Source organism: Syngnathus acus, chromosome 24 (assembly GCF_901709675.1).
Source record: "Syngnathus acus chromosome 24, fSynAcu1.2, whole genome shotgun sequence".
Classification (NCBI taxonomy): domain Eukaryota; kingdom Metazoa; phylum Chordata; class Actinopteri; order Syngnathiformes; family Syngnathidae; genus Syngnathus; species Syngnathus acus.
The window spans coordinates 5,517,795-5,545,745 of NC_051108.1; the positions used below are offsets into that span (position 1 = coordinate 5,517,795).

Consider the following 27,951-nt stretch of genomic DNA (forward strand, 5'->3'; position numbering starts at 1 on the left):
GGAATATTTTGTTTAACTACATTTTATATTTAGTACACAACTGAAGTAGAATAGAATATTTAACTTCACAAGGAACCTAAAAATGCCCCACATGGAATTATAGCATAATTAAAAAACATATTTGAGACACTCAATCAACAGAAAAAAATCCCAACTAGAGATTGACAGCATGATTAAGCACATGACGCATTTCATGAACATCTCATGATTTACGATTTAGTGATTTAAATCCCATTAGTTATTTGGATCTTCAGCCGCCATAAAGTGCAGTGGGCCGTGATTCTGTGTGTCTCAAACAGAGAACGTCTGTTCCTGGCTTCCAGTGTCAACTTCCTCTAATGGGACACACTGTGATTTGTGTGAGCCTTCACTGCAAGGCACACCGCTCGGTGTGCCACCAGGGTGGGTATAAATTCATGACAGCTCAACTATCTAGTCGTTAATCTAACAGGAAACTAACCTCACTTCTCACTAACAAGAAGAACGTTTTTTTTCGAGATTCAAGAGCAGAACCAGGAGAGGTAAGTCAAACTGCTGATGTCAAAGTGACTTTGTGTTTTTATTGTTAGTCGCTTAACTCATTCACTGCCAACCCAGTTAATATCTTTGACGTCTATAACCGTCAATGGCACTGAATGAGTGAAAGTTGGGTTAGGTATAATTTTTTATCATCATAATGTCTTATTTCTTGTGATGTATATTTAAGTCTCCTTGCCATTGTATCTACATTGCTTGTTATGAATACCTCAGGCGAAGAAAATTAATTCTGTAGAACCTTTTGACATTTATTATTGTACGTAACACAGACTGCCAATATGTTATGCTCACAAGTCAATATACCTTTGCCTGATTTTCATCAATGCCCGACAAGTATCTCATGTCATTTCACCTCTAGTTCAGGTCAACAATGAATAAACAGTCTAGCATTAACAAAGAAGTCTTCATCCCTCATAATGAACGGCTGCTGGTGGCAGTGGAGGTACAGAGGAGAAAAAAGAAGAGGATGTCTTTCCTTTCGCTAGGATCCAAAAAAAACTATGCAACATTCATCTGTGTTTCAGGTGCAAATATTCCTTTTTTTTTTCACTTTATGTAAGATGTGCCATGACACAAATATTAATAGATTTCTCACACAAACCTGTAAAAAAATGGCATCTCTTTTGCAGAAAAAAAGTAGACTTTAAATTACTTTTTTGAGTTATTTATAATTATAGTTATCCATAATTTTTTTATTATATATTATTTATATATTTATTTATAATTTTTTATGTACTACTTTGAATTTAATAAATAATGTACGATTTTCAAAACAGTCTATTTATACTTAATATTTAGTGTCCTAATTTTCCTGGTGTTGTATATTCCTCCAACTCCATCCATTTTCTTTTCTGCTTTTTCATATTAGTTTCAATTTTTCTACTCCCTTAATTCATTCGATTTAGTTTGCCAGCAGTAAATGATAGTTTATGCTCCCTGTGTAGTGACCAACACAAGGCCACAGCAGCTCCTCATTTCAAAGGTGAAGCAGTTTAGTGGTTCCTTGGCCTTCACAAGGACATCACAGTGGGCGGTGGAGCAACTACGACAGGTCAATGGCATTAACCCCAACAAGGTCACCACCTCATTTTGATTTCATGGAAAGAGTCAATAAAGATATGACTTTAAAGTTCATCAAGAGTAATTGCTTGCTCACATTATCTACTCTCCACTAGGACAGTCCCGAATTTGACCTGGTGTTTGTCAATGCTGTGGACCAGTGGGTGGCCAGCTCAGCAGCAGAAAAGTGCATCTTCATTCAGATTCTATATCGGGCCTGCCGGACCTACTGGGATGGAAAGGCAGGAAGCCTGGTCAAATCGAGCCGCCGGGGTTCCTACCAGGTTGGGGGGGCTGGTCCCAGTGATTCGTTACGTCGGCGTTCATCTGGAACGCTAACATCCCGACGAAAAAGCTTAGTTGCACCCAGACCACCAGAGTTCATCAACTGCCCGTCCAAACTCACAGGAGGTAACAGAACAATATTACACAGCCTTGTGGAAATGTTTTAGTCCATCACTAACGTCATTGTTTTAATGGCCAATAAAACAAGATAGAAAAAAATAATAAATATAATACATAAATAGAAAGAAAGAGAAGAGAAAAAAAGAGAAAAAAGGAGAAAAAAGAGAAAGAAAGAAAGAGAAAGAAAGAGAAAGAGAAAAAAAGAAAGAGAAAAAAGAAAGAGAAAGAGAAAAAAAGAAAGAGAAAGAAAGACCTAACCCTAGCTCTAACTCTAACCCTATTCCTAACCCTATCCCTAACTCTAACCCTATTCCTAACCCTATCCCTAACCCTAGCTCTAACTCTAACCCTATTCCTAACCCTATCCCTAACCCTAGCTCTAACTCTAACCCTATTCCTAACCCTATCCCTAACCCTATTCCTAACCCTATCCCTAGCTCTAACCCTATCCCTAGCTCTATCCCTAGCTCTATCCCTAGCTCTAACCCTATCCCTAGCTCTATCCCTAGCTCTAACCCTAGCTCTAACCCTAGCTCTAACCCTAGCTCTAACCCTAGCTCTAACCCTAGCTCTAACCCTAGCTCTAACCCTAGCTCTAACCCTAGCTCTAACCCTAGCTCTAACCCTAGCTCTATCCCTAACCCTAGCTCTATCCCTATCTCTATCCCTAGCTCTATCCCTAACCCTATCCCTAGCTCCTCAGCTTTAGTGCATTGGTTATATGGGGCAGCACACGTTTTTCCATGATAAACTATTTGAGTTCCTACTGGGATTTGAACTCGGGTCGCTGGGGTGAAAGTCGAGAGAACTAACCACTACACTATGGAACCCTCATACTACATAGAAGGTACATGTATGCTTTTATGGAGCAGCTCACAAGCGAACAATATGGTATGGAAATTTTTCCATGATAAAATATCTTGGAACTGACTGGGATTTGAACTCAGGTCACTGGGGTGAAAGTCCAGAGCACTAACCACTACACTATGGAACCCTCACATTACATAGAAGGTACATGTATGCTTTTATGGAGCAGCTCACAAGCGAACAGTATGGTATGCAAATGTTTCCATGATAAAAGTTTTGAAACCTATGGGGATTTGAACTCAGGTCACTGGGGTTAAAGTCCAGTGTAGTAACCACTACACTACGGAACCCTCACATTGTATGGAAGGTACATGTATGGTTTTATGGAGCAGCTCACAAGCGAACTATCGTACGCAAATTTTTTCATGATAAAATATTTTGGGACCTACTGGGATTTGAACTCAGGTCGCTGGGGTTAAACTCCAGTGCACTAACCACTACACTACAGAACCCGCACATTACATAGAAGGTACATGTATGCTTTTATGGAGCAGCTCACAAGCGAACTATATGCAAATTTTTCCATGATAAAATATTTTGGAACCTACTGGGATTTGAACTCAGGTCGCTGGGGTTAAAGTCCAGGGCACTAACCACTACACTATGAAACCCTCACATTACATTGAAGGTACATGTATGCTTTTATGGAGCAGCGAACAAGCGAACTATAGTTGCAAATTTTTCCATGATAAAATATTTTGGAACTTACTGGGATTTGAACTCGGGTCGCTGGGGTTAAAGACCACTACACTACTTAACCTTCACATAGCGTGAAAGGTACATGTATGCTTTTATGGAGCAGCTCACAAGCGAACTATATGCAAATATTTCCATGATAAAATATTTTGGAACCTACTGGGATTTGAATTCAGGTCACTGGGGTTAAACTCCAGTGCACTAACCACTACACTACAGAACCCGCACATTACATAGATGGTACATGTATGCTTTTATGGAGCAGCTCACAAGCGAACTATAGTTGCAAATTGTTCCATGATAAAATATTTTGGAACTTACTGGGTTTTGAACTCTGGTCGCTGGGGTTAAAGACCAGTGCACTAACCACTACACTACTTAACCTTCACATAGCGTGGACGGTACATGTATGGTTTTATGGAGCAGCTCACAAGCGAACTATATGCAAATATTTCCATGATAAAATATTTTGGAACCTACTGGGATTTGAATTCAGGTCACTGGGGTTAAACTCCAGTGCACTAACCACTACACTACAGAACCCGCACATTACATAGATGGTACATGTATGCTTTTATGGAGCAGCTCACAAGCGAACAAGCGAGCGTATGGTTTCATACTTGGGTTAGGGCTTCAAACTAGGGTTTAAAACTAGAATTAGGGTTTCAAAGTAGGGTTTAAAACTAGAATTAGGGTTTCAAAGTAGGGTTTAAAACTAGGGTTAGGGCTTCAAACTAGGGTTTAAAACTAGAATTAGGGTTTCAAAGTAGGGTTTAAATCTAGAATTAGGGTTACAAAGTAGGGTTTAAAACTAGGGTTAGGGCTTCCAACTAGGGTTTCATACTAGGGCTAGGGCTTCAAACTAGGGTTTAAAACTACGGTTAGGGTTTCAACATAGGGTTTAAAACTAGAACTAGGGTTTCAAAATAGGGTTTAAAACTAGGGTTAGGGTTTCAAAGTAGGGTTTCATACTAGAGTTAGGGTTTCAAAGTAGGGTTTCATACTAGAGTTAGGGTTTCAAAGTAGGGCAGAGACTAAGAGCCACATTTTTTTACTGTGTACCGCAAAGAGCCACATCACCCCCGCGAAGCGAAGCGAAGACGCAGCGTTTGACGTCCCATTAGAAAGAAAGAAAGATGTAACTGTTATGTCACCTCAGATTATTTTGTAGTCATTATAGAATTGATAAAACAGTCAAAATCGAAAATCCAAACTTACTCCATACCATTTTCACTTTCACCAGATATCTGGTGTTAATTGTGTGATTTGTTTTTTATTTTTTCAAATGACAGAGTCCTCCGACATGAATCTGTTCATCTACCGCTGCAAAGCCTTCTTGAATCATATGACGAAGAAGATGGTTGCAAGCCATAGGCGCTCACAAAATAGAGGTAGTTGATTTTTACTACATTTTACTGTCAACTGTTTTTATCCAGAATTTAACTTTTGGGATGTTTTTTTTTTTTATTTTTTATTTGTCTGTTGTCCATTGTTTATTCTGCACCCCTTTCCAGTTGAAAGGCATCTGTGTTCTATGGCTGGGCGGTCACATGAGTGGTGACTTTGTTGATTTCGGGGGAAACAATACGATGCAAAACAATAGCTGCTGGTTACGGGGAGCTCAGACCACTGAAGGTCAGATCACTGAACCCAGTGACAGAAGACTTGTAATTGATGGGAGAGGTGCCAGGCTGCATAACAGCAGCAAGTCCCAGTTCATTTGTACAAGCCACTCTAAGCCCCCAGGAGAGCAATAATAACAATAATAATAATAATGATGATGGAAGGATAATAATAATAATCCTCAGACCTTGATTTCCCTCCCCATAGCAATTTTATTCATCGTGCATGCCGAAACAAATCTTGTAATTACATTCCTAGGCCACCAGGTGGTGCTACATCACCAGCATGACTCATGAAGTTTACTATCAACTGAGAAGAAGCAAAATACAGTCCTCAAAGAATTATAAATGCATTTCAACGGGAATAAAGATTGCTTTTAAAATGACAAACATGCACATTAAGAGAAGACTGCTGAAATACAAGCTCAAAATATTTCACTATGCTAATTATTAAACCAAAAAAGAATATGTCTATCGAGTGTTCAAAAGTGTTAGAATTAAAGCTATGCTGTACAGTCATTTTAATATTAGGAAATTAAAAATGTGTTATATAGTACCTGTATGTATGTCGTAATTTAATGTAAATATGCAATGAATTCCTTACATTTAATCATTTCGTTTATACCAACTAAAACGTTTTATTATTATGCAGTCCATCAGTTAAAAGTGGCTCTGAGGGAGCGTGGGCACAAACTGACTCCAGCTGAAGACAAGACGGTAGGGCTGGTCCACACAGCCCAGCAGATTGCGGACATTGCTCACAAGGTAATTAAGGAGGCATTTGAATTCTAATTGCACAAAACTGATATAAAAAAGATAGAACATCAAAAAAATGCAGAATTTACTTTAGCCCTCAAAGAATTCCTAGCAGGCTAGCAGATAAAAACTAATGCTTGACTCTCCTCAGCAATGGTGTAATCATTTGAATACTGCAATACTGAATGTCATTTTCATTATTTCAATATCTATTTCAGATGGCCCTGAAACGTGCAAAATAGAATCTTACAGGATGGAGGAGATGAAAACCAAGTGGATGCAAACAGTTCCGAATTCCTTCACAAAAATGTATTTAAAGAAAACTAAGGATCTACGTGCAGCCACTTACTTGGTGTATTCAGAAATACATAATTAATCTTTGTTTGTATTTAAAACACAAGACGATGGTTCTCATATAATATACAGTATATAAAATAAATAATAAAATAAAAATAGTATGCAAATCTGTTGCCAGCCATCAGATGAATCTTGTTTTTATTAGTCGTGCTTTTATTAAAAACTTTGTACAAAGCAACTAACACACCTTGTCTGCATGTTATCCCAACTCATTGTTGGGTACTACTGTAAAATAATATTGTGTGTCCAATGTGTCTGTCTATGTTCCTAGAACATGAATCCAAGTCTTGTATGCTGCCAAGGTTCAGCGAGTCTTTGTAACTTACAGTTTGTCTTGTCTATGTCAATAAAGATTGTTCATGTTGCACCATGACCAAGTTGTTAGTTGTTTATATCACTAAATAACAGATCATAAACAACAGTACATAGGGAGAATGGTTCTGTCATACAATTTTATGCAAATAATTTTTTTCCCGATTATTTAATTAATCGATAGAATAATAAACTTGATCGTGACAGCCGTTGTATTTATGTGTATGTAATTGGTGGGGACTGTTCTAAATGGCTCAGGGATTGCAAATAGTTATTATAATAATTAATATTTGCTCATCATGGGCGCTGGCAATCCATGATACGGCCATTGCTTCCCAAACAGATTTAGTAATGCCGGCTTATGAACTGTGAGAATGTCATTCCACCACTGGTGAGAAGCTTTGCGAGTTCAAGTGAAGTTCACTGAAGGCCCCAAAATCCCATCTAAAGGCTAATTTGGGTTTTAGCGCAAATAATGTCACCATCCACTCCAGGTGTCTCAATATTAAATATTGATATTTTCTTTTATGTGCCAGGCTATTTGACTTTTTGGTTAACCCTTTGATAATCGCTTTGCATGCACGGACATCTCAGCATTAGCCAGACCAACAAATAGAGTTGTGTGCATTGAAGCAGTAAAACACAGGTGTCAAACTCAAGGCCCGGGGACCAGAAACGGCCCGCCACATCATTTTATGTGGCTCGCGAAGACAAATTGTGCATTCAATTCGTGTGTCATTACTAGAATTGCAAATTGTCTTCACTTTTAATATCTTTTTTTTATATTTGACCAGTTTTTACTCGTCTGATTTGAAAACGAGTTATTTGTCAGTTTGTTTTGTAGCTTTTACTGTATATAATATGAGGTGCTCATACATTTATTTGGGTTGACAGTCATAATGGCCCTCCGAAAGAAGCTATGACTACAATGCGGCCTGCGAAAAAAACAAGTCTGACACCACTGCAGTAAAAGCATCTACTGAGCATTTAGCAGTGGTGTCAAACTCTGGCCCGAGGGCCAAATTTGGCCCGTAGAGTAATCATATTTGGCCCGTGAAGACAAAATTGTGCATCAACTTTGTGTCAATACTAAAATTGCAAATTGTCTTTACTTTTAAAAAAAAATCGAGATGTTTCTAGCAATTTTGATTACCATTCATCTTTTTAAAAATTTGAACAGTTCTTACTAGTCTGATAGAAAAAATTAAAAATGACATATTTTAGTTCTTGACCCAAGCAGCATCAATAACAATTATCTTGATGCTGCCACACAGACAACAGGTTGTCCTCATGCGTTCTATATTTAGAGACCCTGTGAGAAACTTAAAAAGATTACTGTCCCTGGAACCAAGTATAGTCTTCCTCAGCCTCAGCCACAAAGAAAGGACTAAATATAGCCAGCCTGCCTGTCTCTCGTGTGTCTAATAATCCTGTACACTTTCTTCACCAAATAAGGTAGTATTGTGACTACAGTGTGAATTTTGCCTCTACCTTTGGCTTCAGTAATGTAGCATGAATGTAATCTGTCTAAACTTTATTGGTTTTTTTTGACACATAGCTGGCTGAGGCAAAATATTTTTTGCTAGTATGTTATTACTGTGTTTATTTATTCATATCGCAGACACAAGCTACACTTAAGAATTAGATCTTAAAAAAATATATATAAATATAACAAAAATATATAATACATAAATACCAAGGCAGCTCACAACAAAAGTAAGATGTAAAATATATATATATATATATATATATATATATATATAAAACAAAAATATATAAATAATATATAAATAAGAAGGCAGCTCATAACAATGTATTTTCAGTTAGTTATTTAGTTACTAAAAGTACTTTTACCATCAGATGTGCTTTCCCAATATCAACGTAAACTACGTAAGCAAATAGACAAAACTGTTTTAATTATTTTTCCTGTTAACATCACACTACTGCCACTTGGTCTGGAAGAATTTGTGGAACATGATCATTCCTGCCACATTGCTAAATGGTTAAAAAAAAAATGCTACTCATTCCTACCAAGCTGTTTGGAATGGCTGTAGGTAATGATTTAGTAAAATCTCATTTATTTTATGTATTCTTTGTGTACATTCAATTTAAGCACTCCGTGTGATTAAAAAAATACCGTATTTTCCGGACTATAAGGTACACCTAAAAACCTAAAATTTTCTCAAAAGCCGACAGTGCGCCTTATAGTCCGGTGCGCCTTATATATGGACCAAATTCCTAAATTTAAACTGGCCCGAAGCATTGTGTCATGAAATCAATCATTAGTGGCCCGCTGAAGTCTATGAATCATGAATCAAAAAGACTATGGATCATTATTTTGTGATTATAAAGTAATTTGTTGCGTCTGAAGTTGAAATAAAAAAGATAAAATGGAGAACGATTTGATTTGGATTAAAAATCTGACATGATGCATTAATGGTGCGCCTTATAGTCCGGTGCGCCTTATATAAGGACAACGTTTTAAAATGGGCCATTAATTGAAGGTGCGCCTAATAGTCCGGTGCACCTTATAGTCCGGAAAATACGGTAATTGAAAAGGTAGAGACAGCTTTAAAGAACGGCACTATAGTAACACGCACGTACAGAAGCGTTCAGTGCGTGTGTCCTCTCACTAGTCTCACTATCGCAAGAAGAGGGCAGCGCTAAATGGATGATGGTTCAACAAGCGTGCGCCCCCGACCTCTCCCACTGACTGTCGGACGTACGTGTGAGTGACGCAGAGAAGTCTACTTAAAGCGGAATTAACGCCGAGTGCAACAACCCCCCGCGCTCACTCAAATTCAGTGGGCTCCTAACAAACTAAGCCCGCACACGGTATATTGATAGTGAGAGACGAAGACTGCGTGGAGCAGCCGTTGTGGGGAAGTTGCGTCCACAGCACTCCCACGCACGGCGTGGTTGGAGCATGCTGTACCTCATGGATACTTTTTTGCCCTCATAGATTTGACTTTTTTCTATATTTTCACAATCTGCGTCTGAGTTAGATTTGATCCGAATGAACAGCCATGGGAGAGTGGACCATATTGGAACGTCTCTTGGAGGCGGCAGTCCAGCAGCACTCGACTATGATCGGAAGGTAAGAGTTTAAATCAAGAACCTCTGTGGCTGAAAATATGCATTGGTTGAAAATCAACTTGATACTTTACAATGTAGAAAAATTTAGGGAGGATTGGGGGTTCAAATAAAAATGACAAATGAAAGTTTGCATCGACAGCACGAGTGTCAAACTCATTTTTGTCGCGGGCCGCAATGTAGTCATAGTTTCCTTCAGAGGATCATTTTGACTGTCAATGCCTTATACACAGTAAAAACTATTTAAATATTTGTTTTAAATAAATGGTACTAAAGATGGGTGCAATATCTGTATTTTTAAAAGTGAAAACAATTTGTAATTTTATTACGGACACATGAAGTCGATGCACAAGTTGTCTTCGCGGGTCACATAAAATGATGTGGCAGGCTGTATCTGGCCCCCGGGCCGTAAGTTTGACACCAATGAATTCTACAGGCTACAAGTGATGCTATTTCAGCAATGGACAGCACCTTAACAGTATCATGAACAGACAAGAGTCCAATCCATTGATAAGGAGTCAGACTCCTTTTCATCTCAGCATAGCCCGCCCAAATAGAAATAAGCACTGTTCTATAAATAGCATTTGTTTGAAGCATTTCTTCAAACACTCCATATTTGAAACCTCTGCTGCAAGTCGTCAAAGCATACATATAAAAGGCTTTAAATTGGATAAGTCTCATTCTGTAATGATTAAGCTGAACATAATTGTCTGATGAAGTGATTGAGTGCAAGCAAATTTGGTTACCTCATTTGTTCATGTGGGTCCCTATTGGCAGTAATTGAGATGCAACAAATGTAATAAATCATCAGATGTATTTTCATTTAGCAAGCATTATCATGAGGTACCGTATTTTCCGCACTATAAGGCGCACCTACAAACCTCCAATTTTCTCAAAAACCGACAGTGCGTCTTATAATCAGGTGCGCCTTATATATGGACCAATATTGAGCCACTACAGCAGGCGTGTCCAAAGTCCGGCCCGCGGGCCAAATGTATATATCTTATATATATGGACAAAGCTTTAAAATGGGTCATTCATTGAAGGTGCGCCTTATAATCCGGTGCGCCTTATAGTGCAGAAAAAACGGTATTGTTTTTATTATCAGTGAGGTTTGAAGTTTTATCATTTTGAACAACAATGAGGAATTTCATCTTTTCAAACCCCATAATTCAACTGCTAGTTTTTGCTGTTAAGGTATTCAAGTAAATATCAGAGCTGTCACTATCGAATACTTGCAGAATTGATTTTTATATCGATTATTCCATCAATTAATCGAATAATTGGTTGTCATTTTATTTGTATAACAGTGGATAACAAAATATTTTTTTTGCATTTACTGCTGTTTATTATGTAATGTTTAGTGATTAAAAACAACTAATGTGAAAATGTGGTTGCACAAGTATGCACACCCTCCTCGGAGGGGGGCACCATTTGAAACCTTTTTTTTTTTTTTTTTAAACAAAAACAATCATTTCTAGAGGGATACTAAAAATAAACAACTGACCACCTAAGATAATGAGATTGCACAAGTGTGCACACTTCTTGTGACTGAGGATGTAGCCTATCACGTTCAGACTCAAGGGCAGCAAAACAACTTGTGGAGTGGGTGGCACGAACCGTATTTGGAGTGAATCAGAGGCACTGTTTTGTGTGTTTGCGCATTTCTTGGGCGCGTTTGTTGGGCATTATTCCAATCTCAAGTTAGTTTCACATGACCAGACAAGTCGCCACAAGGTGGCGCAAAATTCTGCTGGACAGCTGCTTTGCATCGAGTTTGTCAGGGAATTTGCGCCACCTTGTGGCTACTTGCTCAGTCATGTGATAATACAGTTTCTGAAGATTTGAATAATGTCCAAGCATAGGTGCCAGATACGGCCCGCCATATCATTTTATATGGCCCGCTAGGACAAATTTTGCATCGACTTTGTGTCATTACTAAAATTACAAATTGTGATGGATGGCAATAATAAATGTCGAAAAAACACGACAATTATACAGAAAATGCTAAATGACTATGTTTGTTTCCTCAGGATCCTGCTGACAGTGGTGGTGATTTTTCGTATTCTGATCGTGGCAATCGTTGGAGAGACAGTGTACAACGATGAGCAGTCCATGTTTGTATGTAACACCTTGCAGCCAGGCTGTAACCAGGCTTGTTACGACAAAGCTTTCCCCATCTCTCACATCAGGTACTGGGTGTTCCAGATCATTATGGTCTGCTGCCCCAGCCTTTGCTTTATTACCTACTCTGTCCACCAGTCCGCCAAGCAGAAGGAGCGACGCTACTCCACAGTGTACCTTTCCCTGGACAAGGAGCAAGACTCTATGAAAAGAGACGACAGCAAGAAGATCAAGAACACTATTGTTAACGGGGGGCTACAGAACACAGAGAACACCAACAAGGAGGCGGAGCCTGATTGTCTTGAAGTCAAAGACATTCCCAATTCAGTCGTGCGAACTACTAAGTCCAAAATGAGAAGACAAGAAGGCATATCCAGGTTCTACATCATCCAGGTGGTGTTCCGAAATGCACTCGAGATAGGATTTCTCGTGGGTCAATATTTCCTTTATGGATTCAATGTGCCCGCTGTGTATGAGTGCGATCGATACCCTTGCATAAAAGATGTCGAGTGTTATGTTTCCAGGCCAACAGAGAAGACAGTGTTTTTAGTCTTCATGTTTGCAGTCAGTGGCATTTGTGTGGTGCTCAACTTAGCGGAGCTAAACCATCTAGGGTGGAGGAAGATCAAAGCTGCTGTCAGAGGAGTGAGAGCCAGGAGGAAGTCTATTTATGAAATCCGCAACAAAGACTTGCCGAGGATGAGTATGCCCAACTTTGGACGCACCCAGTCTAGTGACTCTGCATATGTATAAATATTTGTAACAGAAAAAGCTGCAGGACAGCTGTGTAGAAACTACAGTACCGTATTTTCCGGACTATAAGGCGCACCGGACTATAAGGCGCACCTTCAATAAATGGCCTGTTTTAAAACTGTCCTTATATAAGGCGCATCGGACTATGAGGCGCACCATTAATGCATCATGTCAGATTTTTAATCCAAATCAAATCATTCTCCATTTTAGCTTTTTTATTTCAACTTCAGACGAAACAAATTACTTTATAATCACAAAATACTGATCCATAGTCTTTTTGATTCATGATTCATAGTCTTCAGCGGGCCACTTATGATTGATTTCATAACACAATGCTTCGGGCCAGTTTAAATTGAGGAATTTGGTCCATATATAAGGCGCACCAGACTATAAGGCGCACTGTCGGCTTTTGATAACATTTTAGGTTTTTAGGTGCGCCTTATAGTCCGGAAAATACGGTAACTTAAATATGAAATTATAAAATTGTTCTTTGAGAAGATAAAAGGTGGTATTACTACCATGGGAGCATGTTTCATGCAAATTCTAAGGACTTTTGTCTTGGACTGGACTCTCTCATTAGATGGGTGACATATGTCATCAATATTTGTTTTCATTTGATGTACACCTATGGGGAAGTTTGTCTCTGGGAAAGAGATGGACATGAATGGCTGGACTGTTTGGTTATAAACCACTGCAGATGCTGGTTTTATATTTGTTAAGTGCATCTTAAAAATAAAGACAGAGGGTATACTGTACACACACTAAACTATGGATCTTTATATGTACGTACCGTAATTTTCGGACTATAAGTCGCACCGGAGTATAAGTCGCACCAGCCATAAAATGCCCAAAATAGTGAAAAAAACCCATATATATGTATATAAATCGCTCCTGAGTATAAGTCGCCCCCCACCCAAACTATGAAAAAAAAACGCGACTTATAGTCCGAAAATTACGGTATATTGTGTTTTATATATATATATATATATATATATATATATATTTATTTTTTCTTCATTGTTTTAAATGTCTGCGTTTGCACCATCGGCCTTACCTGGAGGTCTCCTTCCATTTTTCTACTAACCAAAGCGCTCTCATTTATTTATATACTTATTTATTTATCTATTTATTTACTTATTTAAATCAGTGCCATATATGTACAGTACATCATAAACACAGTATATTAAGGTAACTTCTGTAACGAAATACCAACTTATACAACCACAAAATATTTTTTCAAAAAAAAGTCTGCATGTTATGCATGTTAGATTAACAGAAGTGTCCAAACGTGCGAATGTTAGCTCAATGATTGTTTGCCTATGTGCGTTTGCTTGTTTACGTGTGAAAACGGATGGATGAAAAATGCTAATATCACAGGTTTTGAACATGTGTCGTGTATTTTAAACATCTGCAATAAAAATGAGCCCTATGGACAATTACAGTATGTTTAATTTTGGTGTATTGATTTGCAATGTGTCCGATTTATGTCCATCCATGACCTAATATCACTGTATTTATAAACTGTCTCAATACCCGAAACACCGCGAATAGGTTTAGTTAGTTTAGTTTAGCTAATAGTTTAAAATGACTTCCTTTAACGAGGATGCCATTCATTGCATTATGGCCAAGCGTAACATTGTGGTGTCGAAAAAAACATTGTTCAGCGAGCATCCTATTATTATTATTACAACTAAAATGGCTGCCAAAAACAAAATAAGCGTAGGTTTAAATTACCCAATGAGATGTTTGGTAAACATTGTTGAAGCATTGTAGGATTTTGCTTTGTGAATTTTATTTTTTTGCCATACATTATTACGTCACTATTAAATTGTCATCCAATCATTTCACTACTCATCTTGTTAACGTTAACACTCAGTGAGCCATCCCAAATGAATTCCAAAGAGCATTTCTAGGTTTAAATTTGAGCAGAAAAGTGGATTACTGCTTTCTAATGTCGTCTCACATCACGAAATATCAGTTTTGGCTCGAGAATTTGCCTTGGATTGACAAAAATGATCTATTTAATATGGAACAGTGGTATGTAATTCCTGATATTTGTTTGGTTTGGACACCAAATTACACACAATGAAGTCTGACCTTTTTGACATTAGTGTGTTGCATGAGTGCATTAATATAGCTCCCTTAATCCAGATTAAAAATCCAGATGTTATGGGATAGTAGACTGCAAAAATGTTGGTATTGCATGTACTCTATATGATTCTAACAGGGCATGCCAGATGTCTGATTTGACGAGTAAATTTCACTAATCCGAAGTGTCATAGTTAGATATTTAGATTTAAACGCACTAGAAAAGTTCTCATTTCTAGCAGGCTTCCGTCAACACACGCTCAAGCAAGTTTATAAAAAAAAAAATGTTTAAGTCTCTTTAGCTGAACAGAGATTTTGATGAGCAAAACTTTGACATAGTAAAAGTGAAATAAAAATATATGTTCACAAAAAACTTTGTTACGTTCACTGATGTTTGTATTTGAATACAAAAAAAAATTATTTCATTTAGCTCATTAATAAGAGATGATGGTCAGGTCAAGTTAATCACAATGTTTTCATTAGTATGGTGATGATTTTGGAAATACAAAAAATTTGGCGTGACGAATAAAAGTGGTTGCAGTTTTTGGACATTTAGTGACATTCGAGTTTTTTTTTTTTTAATCTCTACATTGCGACAATTCTGGAAAAATAACTGATCAGCGAGTTCACCATCCTCCAGTGATTTTGCCAGTCAAGCAAGCAAGTCCATGAAGACTTCCCATCCCACCTATAAACATGATTTTGCTGACGTTGTTATAAGTGTCCCAGAGTTGTGCAGGGTCACACAATAAAATATTATCACTAAACTGCTCATCTCAGCAAATGTCTTTTTCCACTCAACGTTATGAAAACGTATTTAGTAATTTATCAAACATAGTTGGACAAGATTTACAGTATATAGCAAACTGTCAGTGATTAATCAGAGGCTAAAATGAATGGGCTCTTCTGCAACACACCACACCAATGTGTCCCTGTGAACGTCCCTGACTGATGGTTCCGGGATAAGTCAGGGTCCTGCATGATCAGGTCCAATTGCGCCTTAGGTGCTGGAGCATATATTGTATTTGTGTTCACAGAGGCGTTACATTGCACTTATGGCAGTTAGGAGCAGTTATGATAGGCTTGCTGAGCAAAGCTATTTGGACAATCCTTGATATCATAAATTATATGAGAAGAACATCATTTACTATTTTCTCCATTCGTTTTGAAGAATGGTGTCGGTGAGGTTCTCATCCATGTGTTGTGTATTTGTTCATCTGTTTGCCCAGCTTTGTCCTCATCTCACCATCACTACATGTGACATCACGAGTCACGCTATACTGTTGCTCTGGTTTGGAGGTCACTCGTAGATGTGACAGACTGTCACCAAGTGAAATATCTATTGTGACATGCCAGGGTGGCAATGTGCTGACACCTGGATGTGCCCACCAAGCAACCCAAGATGCTCCAGGCCAACACATGGATTTTGGGAGAGAAGGGCATTGACACAAACACACACTTTACTGTATCCAATCTCGTTCAGATGTCGGTAACTTGTGGTTTGTGTACTCTTAGCTGTAGCCCACAATATGCTAATACAAAAATAACAAATAACAAAATGCTGCTTTTGGTGGAATTTTCGTTCTTGTTTTGTGTGTCTCAGTCCCTCGATGGAGACAACGTTAGGCATATTTGTGTTATTTAAATCAGGGAGTTGTATCTGGTCGATTTAATCACACAGCGGCCAGCAGCATGTGTGGATTATGGGATTTACAGCTGCCTCTCAGTCTCAGTGTTTTTCAGGTGAAGTAGGCCAGTGGTACGGGATACCCAGGATAAAGCTGGTCAAAGTCCAGAGTGATACTACTGCTGATTTTTCTTCTCCATTTTTATAATACATTTTATAATTATATTATTAATTGTAATATGTATTAATTTTTAATTATATATATACGTATATATATATAAATAATTTAAATTTTATATTAACTTTAAACATTTAAGTTTATAAACTGGCTTTTTAATGAAAGTGAAACAAAGAATATATTAAAAGACATCATAATTTTTCTTTGTTTTTATTTTTATAATTACATACACATACACATATATATAATTTGAATTTTATATTATCTTTAAAAATGTAAGTTTATAAACTGGCTTTTTAATAAAGTGAAACAAAGAATATATTAAAAGACATAATTTTTCTTTGTTTTATCATACCAACATGGAGCAGATGCAGATGTAAAAAAGTTGATAATGTAATCTCCTGACTGTTGAGTTCAACAACAGACTGGCATGTCAGGACCATTGTCCGTCTGGAAGCATAAATGAGGAAGAAAGAGCGCTCCATCCAGTTTGGCTTTTTGTTTGCAATTTGGTTTGTCTCAGGTCAGTCTTAAAGGTGCAGATGTAAGATTGAATATTCAAGACTTATAACAAAAAGCAAGTCTGTGGTCTAAATATTCATTTGAGTGTTTTATTTAACAATGTCGTCAACCAGTTTGCAGGTCATTTGTTGTGGAGGGGATGCATGGATTGCCAGGTAATGAAGCAGAGCCTAACCTCCAGCCCACACGTCCTTGTTTGAGCAGCCCATTTCTCAACAAGCTGTCTCTCTAAAACCTTGTCCTGTCCATGAACTATCATCACTCAATACCATCATACCTTCCTTGAATCATAACACACACATGGACGCGTGCACACATACTGTATTTTCCGGACTATAAGGCGCGCCGGACTATAAGGCGCACCTTCAATGAATGGCCCATTTTAAAACTTTGTCCTTATATAAGGCGCACCGGACTATCAGGCGCATCATGTCAGATTTTTAATCCAAATCAAATCATTCTCCATTTTATCTTTTTTATTTCAACTTCAGACGCAACAAATGACTTTATAATCACAAAATAATGATCCATAGTCTTTTTGATTCATGATTCATAGTCTTCAGCGGGCCACTTATGATTGATTTCATGACACAATGCTTCGGGCCAGTTTAAATTTAGGAATTTCGTCCATATATAAGCCGCACCGGACTATAAGGCGCACTGTCGGCTTTTGAGAAAATTTTAGGTTTTTAGGTGCGCCCTATAGTCCGGAAAATACGGTACAGACAATTATAGGATTGTTAATTTTGCGGTTGAATAATAGTCACCTCTTTTGTTGATGAAACCAAGACAGTAAAAGCATCATAAAAACAGTTACTTTTTTTTCCCATTTGAACAATTCAAATTCAAAAGAAAAAAAAAAAATCACAATAGTTACTAACTGTCACAGCTGTCCTTCCTGTTCCACTTGACACTAACTTAACATGTATGTTCATATCCTTTCACCCACTGTCGATGCGGCCTTAATCCTCTGATGTCACACAGACTTGACCCACATGTTTGATTCTTCTCACAATAACCTGATATTTCCACATTTTTCCTGACGTGGAGACTTCACAAGTTGTAGCATGTTTTCATATGTCTTCATTATTGTATGTATACGTTTAATCTATGGTATTGATGAGCATTTCCTGTTGACATAATTGTGTCAAAGGAGTAGAAGACTCCAGATGTTTACTGACAGATGTCGCTCTCATGCAACCATTAAATCTCTGCAACTATTAAATCTCTGCAATGCTTTGCTCTGGTTTACAGTAGGCCTCAAATGAGAGGGTTGATTAAATCATAAAGGCAACAGTGAGGTCCCACCGAAATCACCGTCACAACAATTCGAGGAGATTGTCGATTCTCTTTGTTGTCAACTCAAATCAGACTAGTAAAAACTGGTCAAATATTTCCCAATTTTTTTTTTTTAAAGTGAAGACAATTTGCAATTTTAATAATGACACACGAATTTGATGCACAATTTGTTTTCGCGGGCCACATAAAATGATATGGCGGGCCGTATCTGGCCCCCGAGCCTTGAGTTTGACACCTGTGCTCTAAACGCTTTATATTAGGTACTTTTATTATTAATAAGATTAATCTTTGATTGTAAATTTGAGGCAGAGAATTGTTATGGCCACCTCAGACTCATGCAGATCTCAGGCGGCTAAACAAAGATGGCTAATCAAGACACAATTTGCAAAAGATACATTTAAGGTTGGTTTGTACAATGCACAGGATGCCGGCTTTCTACCACGATTGTGTTTATTCCTCTACTAGTAGTATCTGGCTACAGATGTTTCACGCAATCAAAGAAAGAGCCCCATAGGTCAGAGAGGTGCTCATGGGATTATGTTTTATGTCTACATGTAACTAGAGCGATGTCACAGATTAAATTACCCTGTAATCACCATCTGACCTATAAAATATGCAGTTGTGGTGACTAGAGGAACAGATTGACCTAGACTTTCATTGTTAAATCCTTCAAGTACTAAAAAAGGAATCTCAAGTACACAAAGGAATGCATTTTAGTATTAGCGCACACATAATGTGTATTAATTGTAAACCGTACACAACAGTATGCAGATGTTTTGCATTGCTACAAACTTAACTGTTTGTGGTCCCAAAGTTGCGGTAAAAATTCGTCTTGGCTTCCCTGTTTAAAGTGCTGCCCATGTGAATGTGATAAATTTGGAAAGCAAATTACATTTGGGTTTTTCTGATGGGTGTTTTGAATCAATTCAATGAATTAGAACCAGCCAGAACCAATTAAATTTTATGGTCAGGTATTCCCTTTGCCTGTATTATGTTCAATCATGTCCTTCAGCTACTCCCATAATGAGCTTTTATTACCAGCCGTTTACACTATGAAGTATCCAAATCATCAATCTTATTTCCAAAACTAAATTTAGACCGTACATATTACAAAAATCATTCATTCATGGTGTTTTGACTCTTTAGCGAGGTCATGGAGACATTATAGTGTAATGAAGGAGTGCCCCCTTGTGAGAGAAAAACACTATTACACCACCCTGGAATAATATATTTAAAAATGAAGGCTTGTCTTCAACCACACATAAAAAAAATAATTACACTTAAAACAAACAAATAAATAAATAAGACGCTTAGTCGTTTATACAATGATAATTGTTCACATGATGATCAAATAATGTTTATATTCAAATTGTCACATATACGAAAAATGATTTATTTAATTCATTCTACAAATAACCATTATTGGTATATTTCCATAAATCAGTGGCAGCAATAATCCCTCGCAAAGCAAAAGTGACTTCAAAAACTATATGCGTACCAGATGGTCTATATAATATTTATCATGTTTATTTATTTATGTGTTATTGATGATATCAGTCAGACATTTGCTGTAACTAGGGCGAGGAAATTAGAACTACTAACTATTATAATTATCACAACTCAGCTACTTCAAACTACCACCATAACCTCATGCCCATTCATCATACATGTTGAAAATGTTATTCTTGAACTCTCTATTTTTTTCCATCAAGTTACAAGTATCACGAAACCTCTTGCATTCATTCTACACACTTTTGTTGCATCCACTGTTATGCATGTTCCATGAATAAGAACCTCGCTGAGCGACAAGTACTGTTTATCAATACAAAATACAATAAAGCAGAATTTTAACCATTTCTTTTTTGTCCACAACAAAATAATCCCAAAAGATTCTTCCAAACTTCCACTGCCAAGTTCCCATAGGATATGACAGGCTGTGGACCCATCAGTAATGCAAATGAGAAATTCCTTCATCCCTCATCATGCATGTGCATCAAAATCATTTTAACACACAAGGATCTGCATGTCTCTGTACTTGGCTGAGGGGCTAAGCTGCCTGGTTAAATCATTCAGAGGGGGCATGTTATCAGACTGCTGTCAGACCGCTCAGCAGTCTCCTCTGGCTGAAGCCTTCATCCACTTAGATGGCAAAGCTTGGATTCAGCCCACTGTCTGCAGTATGTGTGTGTGTGTGGAGGAAATGATGCCACATTATATCCAATTTGTCACAAGATGAGCTTGTCAATTTCATTCAGGATTTACATGTGTCAATGTCTGGCAAAATATTGTGCTTTTTTTTTGTTTCCGTATCTGCGTTCCTGCTTCTTATCCACAATTCAGCACAGTACAAGCTTGAAATAAACCAGGGTCATGTGATCATCCACTATAAAAATAAAATGTCCCGACAACGACTAAAATCTCTTAATATGACATCTTTTAGAAAAATAATAAACCCCTGTAAGTCTATTTATATTCACATTTATACACTTCGTAAACTAAATAAAAATAATTATTTTTGTCTTTTTATAACATTTGACTGAAACTAAAGATTACATAAGGTCATTATGAAATAAAAAAATAATAATAAATCAATCCTATTTTTGCAAAATCTCATGTTGCACGCCAACGGGTGAACCTACGAAAAGTTGTTTGTTTACATTCAACCAACAGCTACGACAGTCATTGCAAGTGATGTAATGGATACTATCAGAAGTGGGCATTGTCCGTCAGTCCCTGAGTTTCCGTCAATGACCCACGTGGGCCCAGTCTGTCCCTCGTAGGCAAGAAGTCAATCAATCTTGAGAACATAATTTCCATGTCACGCATAAGCGTAAAGAAAAAAAAAAAAGAAAAAGACCAGAGACACACATGCGCACAAAATGGTGATCAGTGAAATAAAAACTATGCAGGAAATTTTGTTGCGGTCTGTGGGACCAAAAAGTAAAGTTAACTCTATAAAGAAATATGAGTTATCAATCGATTTACCGAAACAGCTACACAATTTTAAATAGTACATATCTGACAGTGCGAAATATTTATTATACTTTATATTAGTCAGATAAAATAAATGTTTCACAAAGCTGCGATAACTGATGAAATATTGATCAAAAACGTTTGCAAGCATTATTTTATGATACACTTGTCTATCCGGCATCTCTCACTAGAGGGCAGTGTGTTATTGGGGGAATTTTGAATTGAACAGTGAGTCATAACAAAGGTGGGTCTTCCATTAAAATGGTCATGAAGAAAGGAGATCTTTTAATTTTATGGCTTTTTGATCAAACTTACTTACTACTTTAGATAACGTTTAAAAATAATTTGTCATTCCCAACGAAAACTAAATCAGACAACGTTAAAGGTCCGAATTTCAGTCCGGTTTTTGTGGCTCGCAAGTCTTCCACTGGCCAGACGATGCTTCCATGCTATCAAGTTGCTCTTGTCCATCCAATTAATTCTTACCCACGACCAGTCTCATCTCCTCTGACATGGCAGGACAGGGCCGGGCCGTGATGGATTTGACATTAACGGGAAATGAAGCTGGGGCGATGCGACGCCCCAGTCCAATAGTGGCATTTGTCACTGGCCTGGTCATGCAGATTGGGCCAGCCTAGCTCAATGACTAAGATTAATGATGACGGTGGCCCTGTCTTTGTCTCCCCGTGTGGCTTCCCTGAGCACTGCTCAGTTTCCAAATACGACCAGTCTCACATTAACCACACACAACATGCCCCTTGCTATGTAAATCATACGCTCGTGTATGATTGGCTGACAGCAAGATTAAGTTAATTAATCCTGAATATGACTTCAAGTGAACCATATCTTTAATATAGGTGTTCTATAGTGGGGGGGTTGTCTATTAGATTGGTTGTACAGTATTTTTGGTGGGGCCAGGTTTGTAATAAAGAAATGGAATAACCTTAAGCATCATGCACCAGTGCACAGAAAATGGCTTTTCCCTGACAGATGAGGTAGCCCGGGAAGGCTCAGATGGATGGGGGGGGGGGGGGGGGGGGGGGATTGGGCCGCTTGTATAAGACTTCAGGGATGCAGCACATTCCCCTGGTCATCCATCATTGGGTGACACATCCACTTACATCTGCACCACACATACATACAGATGTAATCCTCTGATTGATCAGCAATCTAGTGATTCGAACACAGTGCACGCTCAAGCCTGCAGTCTCTCCCTCGGACGTTCTCTTCTGTATGCTGTGTATGAATGCGAGTGTGATTTAATAGGCATTCAAATGAAAGCTAATAGCTAAAATTCAATATTTTTCCTCGAATGTTCGATCACAGAGTCAAAAAACACAAAAATAGCGACTATTGAGAAGATTAGCAACTATTTGCTACGCCTTTGTCACTGTTTGGTAGCGATTAGGAAAGCAGAAATATAGTTCTATTTAATAAAGGGATGATATTTGCAAATGACCAAAAAGAGGAAAATGAAGGTGACTACTGTTAAACTTTTGGATGATAAGATGGTTTTGTTGTTTTTCTTTTGTAGTTTTAATGTTCTCACTTGGAACTAAGTGATGGATAGGCATGATAAGCTTAGGCTTCTTCCTACTCCTTTTCGAACAGTGGTATATATTGTTTGTTGTTTTTATTTTTATTTATTGTTTTTATTCTTTACATCATGTTCGAAATAAAGATTCATTCATTCATTCATTAGAAATGCGGGTCCAGAAAGTAAACACCGTGCCACAGTTTGGCTTTAGCCACCGATCTCGGCAGGTAAACCCCAAGTAGAAAAAAATCCGTATTTATCAAACATGCCACCTGTCGTACACATAGTAAGTAATCACTGTGTTGATCAATTTCATTTGTTCTAAACTTTCTGGATACGTAGTTTGGATATTGAATGACTGATAGAATTTGTTTTGAATTCAATAATTTAAAAAAAAAATTGCTTTGACGTGAACTCATTAACCCCCATATACCACAATTACGGTGAGAAAATAAGCAAAGTTGAATATGAAATATTAATTAAGAAACATATCAATAAAATAGTAAATTTAAGATCTACATACCTTGACATTGATGAATGCGAAGGTGGAGAAGAGGTGCGGGTGGGGGGGAGTGCTGCCCCCCCTTCAACATTTCACTCCATACATTTTTAAAAGTGCATACACACCTGTGTGAAAGAAATATTTACAATATCACAAAAATGTAAAGGCAATATATAATAATATTATTTTTTTTTAAATTATACACTAAAACGTTTTAGCCCATAATTAGAAGTTGCTTTCATGATGTTTATACATACAAATAATTTTGACACACAAATAAATAAATACAAACAAATACAGACCAATTTCTGTAACTTTGCATTGGTGATGCATGAACTGATGATCCCCCCCCCCCCTACTAGTTAGTGTCACGTAACATAAACCAGTAACAAACCCTGCTAACTAACAAGCAGATAACTACTTATGGCTTTGGATGACTTTTTTTTCATCCTATTTCAGAGCAAGCACAATCCTTGGGAAATAAATGATTCTTTTTTATTTTTTTCCAAAATGGTGAACCAACCCCTTGTTCAATTCATGCAGATCAGAACGGGGCACACACTACAGCTGCTACTGCATGGATGGAGGAGTCATTATCTTCCTTGCATATTTGTAAACCAGTCATGCATTTGCTGAGCACATCCCAGATGCTGTTGGAGTCATCTGCCCAGCACACACCCTGCTGTGAGGAACTCAACTTCCTCGCTTCTGTCATTCTCTCGCTCTCATTTTCCAGTGCCATGTGCAATGCAGAGACCAGGAGGATGACATTGTCTCGATTGGTCTGCAGGAGAAGGTACACAATGACGCCTGCCAAGAGGACCCAAGGGATGAGTCCTAATGTGGCTAGGGTGGTAGAGCAGAGAGTTCCCTTTGTCCCATGGGTTTAGGAATGTTGATTAAACATGTGCTCAGCCTTGGATATTGAGTAATTGGCTGAAGAGCAAATGTCAAGTGTTTGTTAATTTCAGTGTTATGCATTGGTTTATAGTGTGTGATCAGTGGAGGGCGGTGAGCTGAGGCTTCATGATGCATGACCTGGGCTTTGATTAACACACGGCGTCATGATTTTTGTTTGTCTTTATTTTGACAATGGAACGGAGCGTCTTTGCAATTAGTATTATTTTGCTCGTAATGTGCTCTAAATGCGAACCCTGTGATTGTTGTACGACTCCCAGACCAGACAGTCCAATCTAATGAGCATCATCTCCATCTCGGTTTGCTAACTGAGGCTTCCAGCTCCCCTTTGTGTGCCTGGACATGTGTCTAACTGAATGATGAATGACCCTGTTTCTCCTCATATAATTGGCTCCTTGCTGCTTGGCCTGAGACTGGCTGCATGTATGCTGGGCAGCCACCTCCATCTGTCAATCACCAACCTGCTGCTGCCTGCCTGTACCTCTGATAGCTATGCTAATGCACAGCCCCTGAGTCTCATTGGCTGAACCTTTGCTGGTCCAAGCTAATCCATTAAAGCTGTGACAGTAATAATCTCTCCCCAAACACAGGGTTCCCCGTGTGCTAAACGTTGTTTGACCGTTCCTGTCACATTGCTCTTTGCTAGGCACAGAAGTGAGGTGATGGATGAGTCCAAGCCGAGGTTATTCATTCATCACATTGGGCCTCTTTCTTGTGAGTGGGCGTCTTCTTTATTTCAACTGTTTGAGAGTAATTTTTGAGTACTTAAGAACTTAATTGGTTCCGCGATCGGGTTTGTAAGTAGAAGCAACGGTTTCTCTAGGAATCAATGTAAAAGCAAATAATGCGTGCCAGATTATCCCAATTGCCCTATTGTTCTGTATAAAACACACAGAAAACCAAAACAACTTGTTTTTTGCTTTTTCAAACCTTTATAATAAAAAAATAAATGTCACTATTCTTGACCTAACTTTGCTTGGGGGTGGCTCTTCTAATTTTCTAAAAATAACCCAGAGAAGACACACAAAAGTCAGACTTATAAATTATTGTTTGCTTTCACAAACTACTCCTTGCTCACATTAACCTTTGGTGCAGTTTGTGAGTTTTCCAACTGTGTGAGTGGTCATTGAACACACCTCGCGCAGAAGAAGTGAATGAGAACTTAAAAAAAAACACTAGTTTTTGATTGATTAAAAGAAGTGAGATGATGATGATGAGATACAGCAGAAGACTTGTCCACACGACCATGCATAACACGTAACAAAATGAATCCCCTCACAATATTAATGTAACCAAAGCACCGCAGTCAAGTTAAGGCTTGGCTAATAAGCTAATGCTAACGCGAGTGTTAGCGAGAAGCAAACGAATGCATTTTACACAATCCCCAAGAATAAAACAGCACATTTGATGCAATTTATCAGCTACAATAACTCATAATACACCCACAAGAAGTGAAAACAAAGAGCGCACAGCGCTAAAATCAGAAAGACTGATGCTATGCTAATGCTACGAAAACGAGGGCATCATAGACACGCAATAATACGAAAGTGAAATACTGTTTGTTACTTTTGTGTCATCTCAAGCTTACCTATTTACTGTGTCCGTCGTTTCCGTAGATTGAAGGAACTGAACCCTCAATGAAACGAAAACACCTTGAGTTGTTTGGACTACAAAAGTCTCTCCGAGTAATAAACATGGCGGATTTACGTGAAACCGTTTGGCTGCACCCATTACCTTATTTGGTAGTGCCGCCCCAAAGACTGTGAAGATGCAAATAAATTTGAGATGCTTCAGTCCTATCTCGAAAGGTTCGTAAGTGTATGCGCTCGTCAGTAGTACTTTCAATTAAAATGCAATTCATTTTTCTAGAGTTTCAATTGGGGTACTTTTTTCGAGTGTAAATCATCTATAGGTATTTTATAACATTTGTATGACTTAATACATTCATTCATTTATTGTTCATTGTCATGGATTTCTCAATGACATGACTAATATTCTCGCAAAATATTAGTGGTTGACAAATACTGCCAAGCATAGATGGCTTGTGCTGTAGGAATGTTTATTATTACGTAATTACAATGACTCCAAGTGATTGATGTCATCAACCTGACTAAATATACACTCTGAACATACCCATTAACCTTAGTGGTTTATTTTCCTTTCTCATTCACAGCTGTTGAGTTACAGCATGTTAGGAAAGTCCACTTACGTTTTTCTCAGCCACCTTGGTGGATTTCTCAGATCAGAATTAAAAATTGCAAAGCTACTTCTTTAGTTTTCACAATCACTTGTGTACCAAAAAGCAGTTTCTCATTAAGTCATTTTCAAATTCAAAAGTCTTTATGTGGAAAAAGGTTAAACAACTAAATAAATCTCTAAACATGAGAAAAAAAAGTTAAGAATACAAAAAGAGTTGATGTCATAAATAATTACTGTCAAAAATATTTAATTTTTAAGGGGGGAGTGGATGTCAAATATTTTTGTAGCATGTATCGTGCTCTTTATCAGATAAGATTGCTTTGGGCAAGTTTCTACTATGAAATGACCCTGTCAGGCCTCATTGCAGACAAAAGGGCAAAGGCTTTTTCAACCTGTCATGAATTCTTGGCAAAGAGTTAATTCCATCCAAAAAAATAACCTTGTTGTTGAGCCTAGTTTATCGAGGAAAAGTAATCCCTAACTAGTTCTGGGTTGAAATGGATGTTGCGTTATATCAAAATAATACAATTTGGTTTTACAGGACACTCTTAAATGTAATTTAATAAGAGCCTTAGATTTGCTAACACTTCACTTTTAATACTATCACACTGAAGCTGCTTTCACTCCATGATGGCTGGCTGACATGATGGAAAGCGCAGCTGTAATCTGAGGCCAAAAGGAAATGGATACAGTTTGAGCATAGAAGTCATTTCCCAATTTTTCAAGACCAGCATCCCTCTTTTTTTTTGCACTTGACCGTTCTTTAAACTCACCAACAGCATGACCTCAGCTCTGAGCAAACTTTTCCTCCTTCACATGTATTTGATTTATTTTAATTAGGCTGAAGAGAACTAAATAAGAGTAAAGTGCTTGAGACAGCTGTTTTTGAATCATTTTAATAAAAACATTGCGCTGAAACCAATAAAAAAAATTCCAATAAAAAAAATGGCAAAACAGTTGGCATTTTTATTTTAGGCTGATGTAACTTAGTTACTTTTAAAAACAAGTAATGGCTAAAGTTAGTAAGTTACTTTTAAAATCAGACAATTAGTATACTTACTTTTTCAAGGTAACTATGGTAACACTACAGCTTAAACTCAAATGAAGAAAGATAAACAGTCTCTGAATGTAAATATTTGAATTTTTCTTACACTTTCTCGACTGCCACTGAAAAATATACACAAAGTGACACATTTCTCCACCATGTGGAAAAAAAATAAATAAGAGAAGGCCTCAGATTCAAGGACCAGTGAGTTCGGGGTCGGGTGATGTGCTAACTATAGCGTAGCTGGACAATAGTGCGGACAAAAATGTCAGGTGAAAAACCTGGGATGACATGTGTCACTTTAATTCTAAAACAGAGGCTAGTGTGGCAAGTTCTGTGTCCAGAGTGCCTGTCTGAATCCTACTCACGTTCTCTCTAATCTGAAGGAAACCATTTATGTCCAAAGCCAGATGCAGCTCCAGGGCGAGATGGAGCAGCCTGACAGAAATCACTGATTTACCGAATAAAAGCAAGGAAATAGG

The 27,951-nt window shown here is 37.8% G+C and overlaps 3 protein-coding genes across 4 annotated transcripts in view; 2 read left to right on the forward strand and 1 right to left on the reverse strand.

The window, feature by feature from the left end:
* Nucleotides 1-25,942, reverse strand: part of cgrrf1 (cell growth regulator with ring finger domain 1) — a 38,412-nt gene extending 12,470 nt beyond the window's left edge. Inside the window, exons 1-2 of the mRNA XM_037244241.1 lie at nucleotides 25,814-25,942; nucleotides 23,329-23,432 (exon numbers count right to left, since the gene is read on the reverse strand). Coding sequence (XP_037100136.1) covers nucleotides 23,329-23,336 — 8 coding nt within the window. The 5' untranslated portion in view covers nucleotides 23,337-23,432; nucleotides 25,814-25,942. The remainder of the gene's footprint in view (nucleotides 1-23,328; nucleotides 23,433-25,813) is intronic.
* On the forward strand, nucleotides 311-6,672 carry stxbp6l (syntaxin binding protein 6 (amisyn), like). 2 transcript variants are annotated; one of them, XM_037244244.1, is made up of 7 exons: nucleotides 311-521; nucleotides 901-1,061; nucleotides 1,482-1,612; nucleotides 1,713-2,007; nucleotides 4,857-4,955; nucleotides 5,839-5,951; nucleotides 6,161-6,672. In XM_037244244.1, the coding sequence occupies exons 2-7, from the start codon at nucleotides 908-910 to the stop codon at nucleotides 6,182-6,184; spliced, it is 816 nt and encodes a 271-aa protein (XP_037100139.1). In that variant the 5' UTR covers nucleotides 311-521; nucleotides 901-907; the 3' UTR covers nucleotides 6,185-6,672. The 2 variants fall into 2 exon arrangements, with proteins under 2 accessions (XP_037100139.1, XP_037100138.1); XM_037244243.1 differs by having other exon boundaries at nucleotides 312-521; nucleotides 896-1,061.
* gjd2b (gap junction protein delta 2b) lies at nucleotides 9,163-12,693 on the forward strand. The gene is made up of 2 exons (XM_037244242.1): nucleotides 9,163-9,708; nucleotides 11,738-12,693. Exons 1-2 carry the CDS (start codon nucleotides 9,638-9,640, stop codon nucleotides 12,579-12,581), a joined length of 915 nt encoding a protein of 304 aa, XP_037100137.1. The 5' UTR covers nucleotides 9,163-9,637; the 3' UTR covers nucleotides 12,582-12,693.
* Nucleotides 25,943-27,951: the final 2,009 nt, after the last annotated feature.